This window comes from Hylobates moloch, unplaced genomic scaffold (assembly GCF_009828535.3).
Source record: "Hylobates moloch isolate HMO894 unplaced genomic scaffold, HMol_V3 SCAFFOLD_15, whole genome shotgun sequence".
Lineage (NCBI taxonomy): Eukaryota > Metazoa > Chordata > Mammalia > Primates > Hylobatidae > Hylobates > Hylobates moloch.
The window spans coordinates 96,955,942-96,970,754 of NW_026652290.1; the positions used below are offsets into that span (position 1 = coordinate 96,955,942).

General features: G+C 59.1%; 2 protein-coding genes across 2 annotated transcripts in view; both read left to right on the top strand.

Annotated features, from left to right (window-relative positions):
* The window catches only part of LINGO3 (leucine rich repeat and Ig domain containing 3), a 21,720-nt gene extending 15,704 nt beyond the window's left edge, over window positions 1-6,016 (top strand). The window contains exon 2 of the mRNA XM_032178962.2: window positions 1,239-6,016. Within this exon, the coding sequence (XP_032034853.1) occupies window positions 1,285-3,063 (1,779 nt within the window). The 5' untranslated portion in view covers window positions 1,239-1,284 and the 3' untranslated portion in view covers window positions 3,064-6,016. The remainder of the gene's footprint in view (window positions 1-1,238) is intronic.
* Window positions 6,017-11,611: 5,595 nt separating this feature from the next.
* The window catches only part of PEAK3 (PEAK family member 3), a 6,577-nt gene continuing 3,375 nt past the window's right edge, over window positions 11,612-14,813 (top strand). The window contains exons 1-3 of the mRNA XM_032178963.2: window positions 11,612-11,700; window positions 12,192-12,277; window positions 13,934-14,463. Coding sequence (XP_032034854.1) covers window positions 12,196-12,277; window positions 13,934-14,463 — 612 coding nt within the window. The 5' untranslated portion in view covers window positions 11,612-11,700; window positions 12,192-12,195. The remainder of the gene's footprint in view (window positions 11,701-12,191; window positions 12,278-13,933; window positions 14,464-14,813) is intronic.

Sequence of the window (14,813 nt, forward strand, 5' to 3'; positions counted from 1 at the left end):
GGGTCATACAGTGTGGCCTTTTGTGTCACGTCTCTCACCGAGCATGGTGTCCTCAAGGTGCATCCCCGCTGTGGCCTGGGTCAGAGCATCACTCCTTTTTATGGCTGAGTCGTGTTCGTGTGTGGGTGGCTGCACGGTGCTGACCCATCCATTCCTTGGTGCACATTCCAGCCTTTTCCACTGTTTGGCTGTTACAGATGTGGCTGTGAATGTTCCCAGGTTTTCCGTGCACTGTGTGTTCCATTCTCTTATGCAAAGACACCCAGGAGCAGGCAGGTGCGATGGCTCACACCTGTAATCCCAGCACTTTGGGAGGCCAAGGCAGGTGGATCACCTGAGGTCAGGAGTTTGAGACCAACCTGGCCAATATGGTAAAACCCCATCTCTACTAAAAATACAAAAATTAGCCAGACGTGGTGGCGGGCGCCTGTAATCCCAGCTACTCAGGAGGCTGAGGCAGGAGAATTGCTTGAACCCGGGAGGCAGAGGTTTCAGTGAGCCAAGATCAAGCCACTGCACTCCAGCCTGGACGACAGAGTGAGACTCCATCTCAAACAAACAAACAAACACAAGTAAAACAAAACAAAAAAACCCAGGAGATTGGAATTGCAGCCACACAGTGGATCAATGCTGCTTTTTTTTTTTTTTTTTTTTTTTGAGACAGGGTCTTGCTCTATCTCCCAAGCTGGAGTGCAGCGGCACGATCACAGCTCACTGTGGCCTCAACCCCCTGGGTTCAAGCAATCCCCCTGCCTCAGCCTCCTGAGTAGCTGGGACCACAGGTGCAGGCCACCATGCCTGGGTAAACTTTTTAATATTTCACAATTACTTGCAAACCAGCTAATTTTTATTTTTATTTTTTTGTAGAGACAGGGTCTCACCGTGTTGCCCAGGCTGGAGTGCAGTGGCACAAGCATAGCTCACTGCAGCCTCCACCTCCTGGGCCCAAGCAATCCTCCTGCCTCAGCCTCCTGAGTAGCTGGGACCACAGGCCTACACCACCACATGCAGCTCATCTTTTATTTTTTTGGAGAGATGGGAGTCTTGCTATGTTGTGCAGGCTAGTCTCGAACTCTTGAACTCAAGCAATTCTCCCATCTCAGCCTCCCAAAATGCTGGGCTTACAGGAGCGAGCCGCCGTTCTGGGACGGGTTAGGGGCGGGCTGGGGGCAGAGGCGCCGCGGAGGGGGGCTCGGTGCTAACGGTGCTAACGCTGCCCGCTCCCCGCCCGCCCACAGGTGCGCAGGAGGATGGTGGCGCGGCCCTAGGCCCACGCTCCGCACCATGACCTGCTGGCTGTGCGTCCTGAGCCTGCCCCTGCTCCTGCTGCCCGCGGCGCCGCCCCCGGCTGGAGGCTGCCCGGCCCGCTGCGAGTGCACCGCGCAGACCCGCGCCGTGGCCTGCACGCGCCGCCGCCTGACCGCCGTGCCCGACGGCATCCCGGCCGAGACTCGCCTGCTGGAACTCAGCCGCAACCGCATCCGCTGCCTGAACCCGGGCGACCTGGCCGCGCTGCCCGCGCTGGAGGAGCTGGACCTGAGCGAGAACGCCATCGCGCACGTGGAGCCCGGCGCCTTCGCCAACCTGCCGCGCCTGCGCGTCCTGCGTCTCCGTGGCAACCAGCTGAAGCTCATCCCGCCCGGGGTCTTCACGCGCCTGGACAACCTCACGCTGCTGGACCTGAGCGAGAACAAGCTGGTCATCCTGCTGGACTACACTTTCCAGGACCTGCACAGCCTGCGCCGGCTGGAGGTGGGCGACAACGACCTGGTGTTCATCTCGCGCCGCGCCTTCGCAGGGCTGCTGGCCCTGGAGGAGCTGACCCTGGAGCGCTGCAACCTCACAGCTCTGTCCGGGGAGTCGCTGGGCCATCTGCGCGGCCTGGGCGCCCTGCGGCTGCGCCACCTGGCCATCGCCGCCCTGGAGGACCAGAACTTCCGCAGGCTGCCCGGGCTGCTGCACCTGGAGATTGACAACTGGCCGCTGCTGGAGGATGTGGCGGCGGGTAGCCTGCGGGGCCTGAACCTGACCTCGCTGTCGGTCACCCACACCAACATCACCGCCGTGCCGGCCGCCGCGCTGCGGCACCAGGCGCACCTCACCTGCCTCAATCTGTCGCACAACCCCATCAGCACGGTGCCGCGGGGGTCGTTCCGGGACCTGGTCCGCCTGCGCGAGCTGCACCTGGCCGGGGCCCTGCTGGCTGTGGTGGAGCCGCAGGCCTTCCTGGGCCTGCGCCAGATCCGCCTGCTCAACCTCTCCAACAACCTGCTCTCCACGTTGGAGGAGAGCACCTTCCACTCGGTGAACACGCTAGAGACGCTGCGTGTGGACGGGAACCCGCTGGCCTGCGACTGTCGCCTGCTGTGGATCGTGCAGCGCCGCAAGACCCTCAACTTCGACGGGCGGCTGCCGGCCTGCGCCACCCCGGCCGAGGTGCGCGGCGACGCGCTGCGAAACCTGCCGGACTCGGTGCTGTTCGAGTACTTCGTGTGCCGCAAACCCAAGATCCGGGAGCGGCGGCTGCAGCGCGTCACGGCCACCGCGGGCGAAGACGTCCGCTTCCTCTGCCGCGCCGAGGGCGAGCCGGCGCCCACCGTGGCCTGGGTGACCCCCCAGCACCGGCCGGTGACGGCCACCAGCGCGGGCCGGGCGCGCGTGCTCCCCGGGGGGACGCTGGAGATCCAGGACGCGCGGCCGCAGGACAGCGGCACCTACACGTGCGTGGCCAGCAACGCGGGCGGCAACGACACCTACTTCGCCATGCTGACCGTGCGCCCCGAGCCGGCCGCCAACCGGACCCTGGGTGAGGCCCACAACGAGACGCTGGCGGCCCTGCGCGCGCCGCTGGACCTCACCACCATCCTGGTGTCCACCGCTATGGGCTGCATCACCTTCCTGGGCGTGGTCCTCTTCTGCTTCGTGCTGCTGTTCGTGTGGAGCCGCGGCCGCGGGCAGCACAAGAACAATTTCTCGGTGGAGTACTCCTTCCGCAAGGTGGATGGGCCGGCCGCCGCGGCGGGCCAGGGGGGCGCGCGCAAGTTCAACATGAAGATGATCTGAGGGGTCCCCAGGGGCGGACCCTCCCCTCCCCTCCCCCGCGGGCCGGCCGCTCGCGTGTCCACCTATGCATTTTCCGGAGGGGAAGGGGGCGGCTGCACGGCGCTCCTCAGGCAGAACTTCCCCTTTTTTTGTAGACGCCCGACCGCAGGACTGTTTTTCATCAGCATGTGTCTTTTTGCAGTTTCTCAAGCGTTTTCTAAAGATTTCAACCCGTCTTCCTGTCCCTGCTATGGTGGCTGAGCTGGGGGGTGGGGGTGCGGGCTGCAAGGATGGGGGGGGATGGGCTCCCGTCTACCAACCCGGGATGGCTGGGGGCGCTCAGAGACCCCAGGATCCTCAGGGCCCGCAATTCACACCCAGGAGGCACAAGACTGCTGCCCCCAAGCCCTGGGCTTCCGCTCCCCCAGCCCTTTGTACACAGATCACATCGGGGAGACGGTGGACACCCGGGACCCAGAAAGGGCCCCGAGGGGAGGGTGCGCAGAAAATCTACATTGCTCACACCTGGCCATCCTACACCTCACGCCCAGAGACACAGTCACACCTGGAATTGAATCACACAGGTGAAACACACCTCACACCCAGCCGACACTAAAACCAAACCCGGGGCACCAGAGCTGACCACAGGGGCAGGCAGAGCTCTCGTGAGAGCAAAGCTCACACCCAGGACAGGCGCAGCTCACACCTAAGACACACACAGCTCACACCCGGAACACACAGCTCACACCCAGGACACACGCAGCTTACACCCGGGACACACAGCTCACACTCGGAACACACAGCTCACACCTGGGACAGGCACAGCTCACACCTGGGACACACAGCTCACACGCAGGACACACACAGCTCACACCCGGGACAGGCACAGCTCACACCCGGAACACACAGCTCACACCCGGGAGACACTCAGCTCACATCCAAGCACAGCTCACAGTGGAACACACAGTTCACACCCCGGACACACAGCTTACACCTGGGACACTCAGCTCACACTGGAACACACAGCTCACACCTGAGACACAGCTCACACCTGGGACAGGCGCAGCTCACACCCAGAACACACAGCTCACACCCAGGACACACTCAGCTCACACCCGGGACATGCTCAGCTCACACCCAGAACACAGAACTCACACCTGGGACACACACAGGTCACACCCAAGACACACATCTCACACCCAGCTGACACTAAAACCAGGCCCTGGGCACCAGAGCTGACCACAGAGGCAGGCAGGGCTCTCATGAGAGCACAGTTCACACCCAGGACATGCTCAGTTCACACCTGGGACAGGCACAACTCACAACTGAGATACAGCTCACACCTGGGACACATGGCCCACCCCAGCGCCTGCTCAGGTGAGCATCTCCCAGCCAACCTCCGGGCCTGGGCTCAGGTCTTGCTGAAGACCCAGCACACGCGGTGGTTACAGTCAGGGATCCACACGCCCTGTCCTCCGTCCTCCCCCCAGCCCAGCAGGGCTGTCCACAAGGAGGAGCCATCGCCCCAGCCCTCCGCCTCCCTCCACTGACACTTGCTTCCCAGAACAGCAGGCAAGAGAGGGCCACCCCACAAGGCAGAGGCAGCCACCCTGCCCCGGCCCAGGACCGTGGCTTCTGGGGTGCTGAGTGTCCTTCTAAATGGGTCTACTGGAGGGACTTTTGCCCCTAGGTACGCACTGACCTCTGAGCCTGCCTCAGACAAGCCCTGAGCGTGGCCCCATCATGCCCGGCCCTGCTGACCCGTCGCTCAGGTAGGGAACGAGACCAAAGAGCACAGGGGGTTACCAGGGTTCCCTGCTATGTGCGTTGCAGAGGTAGTGAAAAGAACAAGGCCGGAACAAGGGCTTCACCCTACAGGGAGGCCTGAACCCAGGTCCTCGGGAGAAGGTGATGGAGGAACCTCAGTCTGTGCACCTGCAGAGGTGGGGCAGATCTAGGGCCAAAGCTGGGGTCACAGGCCAACTGCAGCTCAGGTCAAGGAAGAGCTTCCCCGAGGTCACCGCCCTGTTGCTCTGCAGTTGGTGAGCTCCCCGTCACGAGGGGTAAACAAGCAGGAGCTGAGGTTTTGCAGAAGGATTCAGACACCAGACCGGGACCGTAGGCACCATCGGTGACCTGGCCTCCTCACAGCCAGTTCTTGCCCCTCCTCTCCACATCCTCCAGAGGACAGTTAGGACGTTGCTGGGGGCAGGGACAGGAACCACTGTTGAGCCAAAAGCTCAGCCAGAAAGGGGCTTGGCTGCAACCGAGAGGTTAGGACACACCCTCCAGGACTTTGCAGGAAGGGCTCAAAAGTAGCTCTGCTCCTGCCTAGCTGTGTGATCTCAGCTGGTGACTGAAGACCACCTAGACCATCAGTGTCCTCATCTGTGAAACGGGTCTGAGGGTCAAACCTATTACCCCGTATTCACAGGCCAGGCCTGCAGACGAGCTTGATGGCTTGACTTGGATCCTGGATCCCTCAAGACTGCTCTGAGATCAATCAGCCAGAGAGAAACAGAGAGAAAGCCGGCTCAGCCCTGGAGGCTTTGAGCAAAGGTTTCAGAAAGAGCTGGAAGGAGACACTGGCCCATTCTCCCTGAGCTGTGGCCGGGAGGACCCAGGCCTGCACCACGATGTACAGACGGCCCAGGGGGCTCGACATGAGTGAGGGCTGAAGTTCCTGCAACCCCAACCGCCACACCTGAATTGGGCAGAACCAATTTTTTTGTTAGCACCTGCCTGACTCTGGTTACCATGACACCCCAAGGGCCCCCAAAAATTGATATCCAAGTGCCTTTAGCCTATCAAAGACAGGAGGGGGTGCGTTCTCGGCCATGTTAGGGTTCACAGAGCATCCGTATATTAGGATTTCCCAGCCCCCTGAGCCCTCCACCCCATCCCAACATGAACCAAGACCCCTCAGCTCCCCACCCCTCATCCTGCTGTATTTGGTTCAAATCCAATAAAAATGGAACCGATTTAATAACAAACTTCAGATTTTGTTCTTACTCCCATGGGAGCAACAGGGGGCAGGGCTGAGGGATGAGGGGCTGCTGGGGTCCCCAGAGGAAGCCAACCCTGAGGGAATTCTACGCCACTAGTGACATGTGATAGGCCACACTTCTGCAGCGCCCATGCTGTTCCTGGTGCTGTTCCAGGTGCTGTGTGTGTTCCCTCGTTTCACGCTGAGGCCAGCCCTGTGAGCTGGGTGGGTCCTGCTGATGAACCCATTTTACAGATGGGTCAAGCTAGGGCAGAGGGTGGAGGGAAGCCGCTCTGAGACCCCAGCTAGGGACAGGTGGGGGCTGAGAAGAGTGAGCAAAGCTGGGCCGTTGGGAAACTCCTGCCCCAAACTCGGGACGGGGAAGAAAGAAGATATGAGTCCCCACTGTGCCTCCTGGAATTGACCTGTCGGGGAGTCTGGGTGCTGCTGACAGGGTCCCATGTCTGCCCTGCCTGCCTCTGAGGGCTCCTGTCTCTGAGGGAGTCTTGGCTTTGGAAGTGAGACTAATAAAGTGCTTTAGCCACGTGCCAATCCTCACTGACAGATGGGGAAATTGAGGCACAGAGCAGCCACAGATGGGGAAACCGAGGCACGGAGCGGCGACAGGTGGGGAAACTGAGGCACAGTGGGCGTGAAGTCTCAAACCCCACCCGCCCAGGAAGGCACAGGGAGAAGCTTGTGCTTTTTCAGGATGGAAGTGGACGGAAGTAGGATGCAGAAGACCTGGCCAAGAGCAGCCTCCCACTCACCACAGCCTAGCGTCGCTTTCTGGGCCTCGGTTCCCCCATTTGAACCTGGGACTAAGGTTCTTTTATTTCCCTGCCCTTCGGGGGCAGAACAGAGGCCCGTCAGGGACTGTGAGGCGGCCCTCTCTCCATGCCTGGTTTCAAGGCAGCTGGAGGGTGAGGGCGGCTCTAGGCTGTGGGACTCTCCCGTGGGGACTGATTTCCCGTTCTCTCCTGCAGCAAAGGCAGGTGAAACTATTGTCCTGTAGGCCTCAGTGTCCCCATCCAGGAGAGCCGCCCGTTCCCTGTGCAATGCTCTGAGTGCCTGACGTGAACCAGGTGCAACCTCCAAGGTTTCCATGAATCCTGTCTCATTTGTGGGGTGCACTGGGGGAAGGGCAGACCCCAGCTGAGAAGCCCTCCCTGCTCAGGCAGCCAAGACCCATCTAAAGTAACACCCATCTCCTTGGTGGCTGGAAACCTAAGAGGGGACCCCTAAAACCAGGACTAGACCAAGCCATCCTCAAGCCCCATGTCTGGGTGGCTTCTGACCAAGCCTGCCTTGACTTCCCCTCCCAGACGGAGCTAGGACAGCACTGGGGGTGCCCCAGCACACGCCTGCACCCTCGTGGGTCTCTCACCCCCATCTTCTGGACATGGACACACTTTTGGGGTGTCTCTCTCTCTCCCACATCCCCCCCACAAGCTGGCATCTTTTCCAGGTGATTCCTGAGCCCTGCATATGAACTTCCCTCCCGTTTTCCTCCGCAAGACAGAGGCACGATTCCCACACGTGAGCTTTTGCTCGTGGGGCCAAGGGAAGCTGGAGGCTCAGGTTTCCGGCTTCCATTGCTGTGTGGCCTGGGGCAAGTCACCGCCCCTCTCTGTGCCTCGGTTTGTTTGTCTGTAATTTGGAAGATAATAGTCCTGCAATAGGCTGGGCATGGTGGCTCACGTCTGTAATCCCAGCACTTTGGGAGGCCGAGGCGGGTGGATCACCAGTGGTCAGGAGTTCGAGACCAGCCTGGCCGACACGGCGAAACCCCATCTTTATGAAAAATACAAAAATTTGCCAGGCGTGGTGGCAGCCACGAATCCAGGAGGATTCGTGCTGATTCCAGGAGGCGGAGATTGCAGTGAGGCAAGATCGCGCCACTGCATTCCAACCTAAGCAACAAGAGTGAAACTACCTCAAATAATAATAATAATAATAATCCTGCAATAGTCCTGCGGGACGCAGGATAAAAACCGCATGACTTTCCTACCACTGCAGTTACAAATGGCCACAAACCTAGTGGCTTAAAACAACTTAAAATTATTATCTGGAGGCCGGGCGCGGTGGCTCACGCTTGTAATCCTAGCACTTTGGGAGGCCGAGGCAGGCGGATCACGAGGTCAGGAGATCGAGACCACGGTGAAACCCCGTCTCTACTAAAAATACAAAAAAATTAGCCGGGCGTGGTGGCGGGCGCCTGTAGTCCCAGCTACTCGGAGAGGCTGAGGCAGGAGAATGGCGTGAACCCGGGAGGCGGAGCTTGCAGTGAGCCGAGATCGCGCCCCTGCACTCCAGCCTGGGCGACAGAGCGAGACTCCGTCTCAAAAAAAAAAAAAAATTATTATCTGACACTTCCGGAGCCGCAAAGTCGAAACTCAGTCAGCAGGGCTGGCTCCTCCGGAAGCTCCAGGGGAGAATCTACTCTCTGCCTTTTCTGGCTCTAGAGCCGCCGCTTCCGTGGGCTCGTGGCCGCATCATTCTGACCTCTGTTTCAGTCATCGTATCTCCTTCTCTAATCCTGAGCCTCCTGCCTTCCTCCTTACAAGGACCCATGTGTGGACATCGGGCCTCCCAAAAATGAAGATCTGCCTACCTGATGAAAGGACAGCTGATGAAAATCCCAATTCCATCTGCGACCTTGATCCCCCTCCCCAGACACCTGCCTCGTCAGATTCCAGAGAAAAGGACACAGGAGCATTTTGAGGCTGTTATTCTGCTTACTTAAAAAAACAAAAACAAAAAACAAAAAACAGGCCAGCCGCGGTGGCTCACGCCTGTAATCCCAGCACTTTGGGAGGCCGAGGCAGGCAGATCACGAGATCAGGAGATCGAGACCATCCTGGCTAACACGGTGAAACCCCGTCTCTACTAAAAATACAAAAAATAGCTGGACGTGATGGTGGGCGCCTGTAGTCCCAGCTACTCTGGAGGCTGATGCAGGAGAATGGCGTGAACCCGGGAGGCGGAGCTTGCAGTGAGCCGAGATCGCGCCACCACATTCCAGCCTGGGCGGCAGAGCGAGACTCTATCTCAAAAAAAAAAAAAAGGCACAGAGGGCCAGGCGCAGTGGCTCCTGCCTGTAATCCCAGCACTTTGGGAGGCTGAGGTGCGGGGATCACTTAAGATCAGGAGTTCGAGACCATCCTGACCCACAAGGTGAAAGCCCATCTCTACCAAAAATACAAAAGTGACCTGGGCATGGTGGCGGGCACCTGTAATCCCAGCTACTCAGGAGGCTGAGGCAGGAGAATCGCTTGAACCAGGGAGGCAGAGGTTGCAGTGAGCCGAGATCGCACCACTGAACTCCAGCCTGGCGGCAGAGTGAGACCCTGTCTCAAACAAACAAAACACAGGCATTTTTCTCCAAAAGGCCAACGTCATGTAAAATCCATCAGCATACAGCATCCCTGCCCTGTGCTGGGTGATGCTGGGGATCCGGAGAAAATGTGGTCCCAGCTCCCATGGCTCAATAAGGGCTTCTCAAATGAAAGGACAGCTGTAGGATCTGGAGGGGCCTGATCCAGAGGCCACACCACACTATCAACATTTTTTTTTTTTTTTTTGAGACAGAGTTTCACCCAGGCTGGAGTGCAGTGGCACGATCTCGGCTCACTGCAACCTCTGCCTCCCAGGTTCAAGCGATTCTCCTGCCTCAGCCTCCCGAGTAGCTGAGATTACAGGCACAGGCTACCATGCCTGGCTAATTTTGTATTTTTAGTAGAGACGGGGTTTCACCATCTTGGCTAGGATGGTCTCGATCTCCCGACCTCAGGTGATCTGCCTGCCTCGGCCTCCCAAAGTGCTGGGATTACAGGCATGTGCCCAGCCTTTGCATCATTTAAAACTCTGTGCCCTGGCCAGGCGCAGTGGCTCACGCCTGTAATTCCAGCACTTGGGGAGGCTGAGGCGGGCAGGTCACCTGAGGTCAGCAGTTCAAGACCAGCCTGGCCAACATGGTGAAACCCCAACTCTACTAAAAAAAATAATAATAATACAAAAATTAGCCAGGTGTGGTGGTGGGCACCTGTAGTACCAGCTACTTGGGAGCCTGAGGCAGGAGAATTACTTGAACCCGGGAGGTGGAGGTTGCAGTCAGCCAAGATTGCGCCACTGCACTCCAGCCTGGGCAACAGAGTGAGACTTCATCTCAAAAAAATACATAAATAAAATAAAAATTAACCAGGCATGGTGGTGCACACCAGTGGTCCCAGCTACTCAGGAGGCTGAGGTGGGAGAATCACTTGAGCCCAGGAGGCGGAGGCTGCAGTGAGCTATGATCACACCACTGCACTCCAGCCTGGGTGACGGAGCTAGACCCTGCCTCAAAGGAAAAAAAGTGTGGCATGGGACCCACTCAAAGGAAGTTCATAAGAAAAGGTAGTCTCCTTCCCCTCCTGCCCCTTCTCAAGGGACTGGGGGAGGCCAGGGAGACTCAGCAGTGGCTCTGTGGACCTCTGCTCCCAGCCTCGAGCTGCTGTGTGACCCTGCATGGAGCCCCTACTCTTTCTGGGCCCATTTTCCCTAAGGGAAACGGGATCGGGGATCCCACATAAAATACACTCAATCTTGCTGTAAGAACATCTTTGAGGCCGGGCAGGGTGGCTCACACCTGTGATTCTAGCGCTTTGGGAGGCCGAGCGGGAGGATGGCCCCAGGAGCTCGTTCCAGGCTGCAGTGAGCTGGGATTGCACCACTGCGCTCCAGCCTGGGCAGCAGTGTGAGATCCTGTCTCAAAAAAAAAAAAAAAGACAGTTTTGACAGGCACGCGCTTCAGCTGGAATTTCACCCCGCGTCTGCTTTTCCTTGGGTTTTTTCCATTCTTGATTTTTCCATTTATGGTGATTTTATCTAAAACATCTTTTCTAAATAAATGCATCGAGGCAGTGAGGAAGGGGGAAGGGGGAAAGTGAGCCGATTCCATTTTTTCAAAGAAAAATCCAGCAGGCGCGGCTGTTACCAGGCGGGATGTGGGAGACACTTTTCTTTCTTCGCGGGAGCACGGAGAGGAGTGGGGATTTGCCCGCAGTCACACGGCAAGGCGTGGCAGAGCCAGGAGGGTCCTCACCCACACTCCACATTCGGGGGCCCTGGGATCGGGCAGGGGGCCGCTGGGGGCTCCTCAGATGCTGCCGCAGGAGGGGAGGTGGTTCCTGGGGAAGTGAAACCCACAGACCCCACTTGCACCTTCTCCAGGGGACAGCCGCCACCGCGTTCTGTGCCCTCCCCTACGGTGGGCCAGCTCTGCGCCTCTCCCCATCTCACAGGGCTCCCCACTGCCCCCCACCCCAGCCTGGCCTCTGAGGCTGTGGGGGACCTTCTGCTGCCCCCACCCGGCTGTCAGCCCTGGCGCTATTGACTTTCAGATCCCACCTCCTGGTCCCCGTCCGGGCTGTTCCCTCCGCCCGGGATGCTGTTCCCGGTTACGTCCTGTCCTCCGAGGGCGGGCAGGGCAGGGGGCGGCCTCGGTTGGTGGGGAAGTGTTGCAGAAATGCCCCCGCCCCACCCCTGGCTGCGGTCTGACAGTTGGCCGGACGTTTTCCTGTCAGCTGCCGGGGCCAGGTCAGACCCCTCCTGCGAGGCCAGGGGCTGTGGCCATTGGGAGTTTGTCCCCACGGACCCCTCCTCCCCCAGAGGGCACGCCAGTCTTGAAGGTAGGGGGCTCCTGGAGAGGGGAGCTGGACAGAAGCGGCCACTTCTTGAGGTTGGGATCTGGGCGGGGGTGGGTCGAGGCCCGGCTGCCGGCAGCAACGCACGGCTGAGCCCTCGGGGATGAGGGCTGAGCGTGGATCCCTGGCTCCCTGGACACTGTCCCCCCTGCAACTGACCCCCAAAGACCTGTCCTCAGGCTGAACATTCTGTCCCCATCCCAAATGTGCAGACGGGGGTGAAATTGATGGGTGACAGACCTGCCTCATGATTGAGGAAGTGGGCCCAGAGAGGGCAGGAAACCCACTCGGGATCACACAGCAGGGTCAAAACTGGACAAGGGAGTGGAGTGTGGGTGCCCCTGTTCTCACCAAGGGCCCTGGAGCAGGGGGCCTCGACAGTTTCCCAGGCCCCAGCACTCACGGACCCCTCCCCATGTCGCCCTGTGCGTGCACACGGTCACCCCACACACGCCCCCTGTCTGACCTTCCCCCAGCAACATGAGCAGCCCGGAGGCCCCCACAGAGCCCCCCGAGCCCGACGACCCCACCTGGTCGACTCAGCCCACGTATAGCAACCTCGGTGAGCCGCTCCCCAGGGAGCCCTGGGCTGGGGGGGCGCAGGGAGCGAACAGCAGCAGCTGGTAAAATGAGTGACCTCAGGAAGGCCTGGAGTGGGCGAGGGCTGAAAAATAACCTGTGGGTTGGTGGGCGGGGCGTGGTGGCTCACGCCTGTAATCCCAGCACCTTGGGAGGCCGAGGCAGGTGGATCCCTTGAGGCCAGGAGTTCAAGACCGGCCTGGGCAACATAATAAGACCCGCCCCCCATCTCTACAAAAAAAAAAAAAAAAAGAGAGAGATGGACATGGTGTCAAGAGCCTGCAGTCCCAGCTGCTCGAGAGGCTGAGGCGGGAGGATCCCTTGAGCCCGGGAGGTCAAGGCTGCAGTGAGCCATGAAATAGAAAAATATATATACCATTAAAAAGAGAGAGAGGCTGGGCACGGTAACTCATGCCTGTAATCCCACCCTTTAATCCCAGCACTTTGGGAGGCCAAGGAGGAGGATCACTTGAGGCCAGGAGTTCAAGACCAGCCTGGCCAACATGGCAAACCCGGTCTCTGCTAAAAATACAAAAATTAGCCAGACATGGTGGCGCAGGCCTGTAATTCCAGCTACTTGGGAGGCTGAGGAAGGAGAATCACTTGAAACTGGGAGGCAGAGGTTTCAGTCAGCCGAGACTGAGCCACTGCACTCCAGCCTGGATGACATAGGGAGACCCCATCTCAAAAAAAAAAAAAAGGCCGGGTGCAATGGTTCAAGCCTGTAATCCCAGCACTTTGGGAGGCCGAATCAGGTGGATCACCTGAGGTCAGGAGTTTGAAACCATCCTGGCTAACATGGTGAAACCCCATCTCTACTAAAAATACAAAAATTAGGTGGGCATAGCGGCGGGCGCCTGTAGTCCTAGCTACTTGGGAGGCTGAGGTGGGAGAATCGCTTGAACCTAGGAGGCAGAGGTTGCAGTGAGCCAAGATCGTGCCACTGCACTCCAGGCTGGGCGACAGAGCAAGCCTTCAAAAAAAAAAAAAAAAAAGCAAGACAGACACTTGCCCAAAGCCACGGAGATAAGTAGGAGTCGCTGAGTGCTGGGTGGCACCACTCTCTAAAACTGATCCATCCTCCTATGAGCCTCAGTTTCCCCTTCTGTAAGCTCTGTCGCCCAGGCTGGAGTTCAGTGGCACAATCTCAGCTCACTGCAAGCTCCACTTCCCAGGTTCACACCATTTTCCTGCCTCAGCCTCCAGAGCAGCTGGGACTACAGGCGCCCACCACCACGCCCGGCTAATTTTTTGTATTTTTAGTAAAGACGGGGTTTCACCGTGTTAGCCAGGATGGTCTCGATCTCCTGACTTCGTGATTCGCCTGCCTCGGCCTCCCAAAGTGCTGGGATTACAGGCGTGAGCCACCGCGCATGGCTGCATCCGGCAAATTTTTAAAAAATTTTTGCAGAGATGGAGTCTCACTATGTTGCCCAGGCTGGTCTCAAACCCTAGGTTCCAGTGATCCTCCTGCCTCGGCTTCCACCTTCCTAAGTGCTGGGATTACAAGCAGGAGCCACCGGCGCCCAGCCTCATTAATTCCATGTTAGAGATGGGGAAACCAAGGCTGAGAGGTGGAGTCACGTGTCCCCTTCCCACTCCGCCTGTCCTCAACCCTCCCCACTGTCTCCACCTGCAGGTGAGATTCGTGCCCACCTGCTGCCCTCCAAGGCCTGCCGCCCCCGGACCCCTGGGTCCCTCTCCACCGACCCACAGCCCCTGCCCCCACCCCTGCCCAAGAAGATCCTAACCCGGACCCAGTCACTGCCCACCCGCAGGACCCTCCATCCCAGCTCCATCCAAGTACAGCCGCCTCAGAGGCCCTTTCTGGGGTCCCACAGTGTGGACGAGAGCCAGGCTGCAGTGGGACCAGCCTGTCTCCCTGCAGAGCTGACCTTTGGCCTGGCTGAGGCCCCACTGGGCCTCTCCCTCCGCGATCTGCACAGCCCGGAGGCTGTGCACGCTGCACTGGCTGCGCGGCAGCTGCAGGGCCTCCGAGCCATCTATGCCCGGCTCCGTGCCCGGCTCATGGGGGGCCACCCCGGGCCCTGCTGCCCCGGCCACGGCTTCCGCCTCCTAGACAGCTCACCCTGCGCAGAGAGCGGGGACGCCCTGTACTACCGCGTGGTGCGCGTGCACGAGGATGCCTGGCACATCCTGGTCGCCAAGGTGAGCCCCACGGCCCCACCCTCTCTGAGGTGTCCCCAGTGTCCCATCTTAGGCATAACCCAGGGCTTGTTTCGCTTGGCCTTTCTGTGAGTCAGTTCTCACACTGCTGTAAAGAAACACTGGAGCCGGCGCGGTGGCTCCCGCCCGTCATCCCAGCACTTTGGGAGGCCGAGGCGGGCAGATCACCTGAGGTCAGGAGTTCAAGACCAGCCTGGCCAACATGGTGAAACCCAGTCTCTACTAAAAATACAAAAATTAGTTAGGCGTGGTGGCGGGCACCTGTAAACCCAGCTACTTGGGAGACTGAGGCAGGAAAATTGCTTGAACCCGGGAGGCGGAGGTTGCAGTGA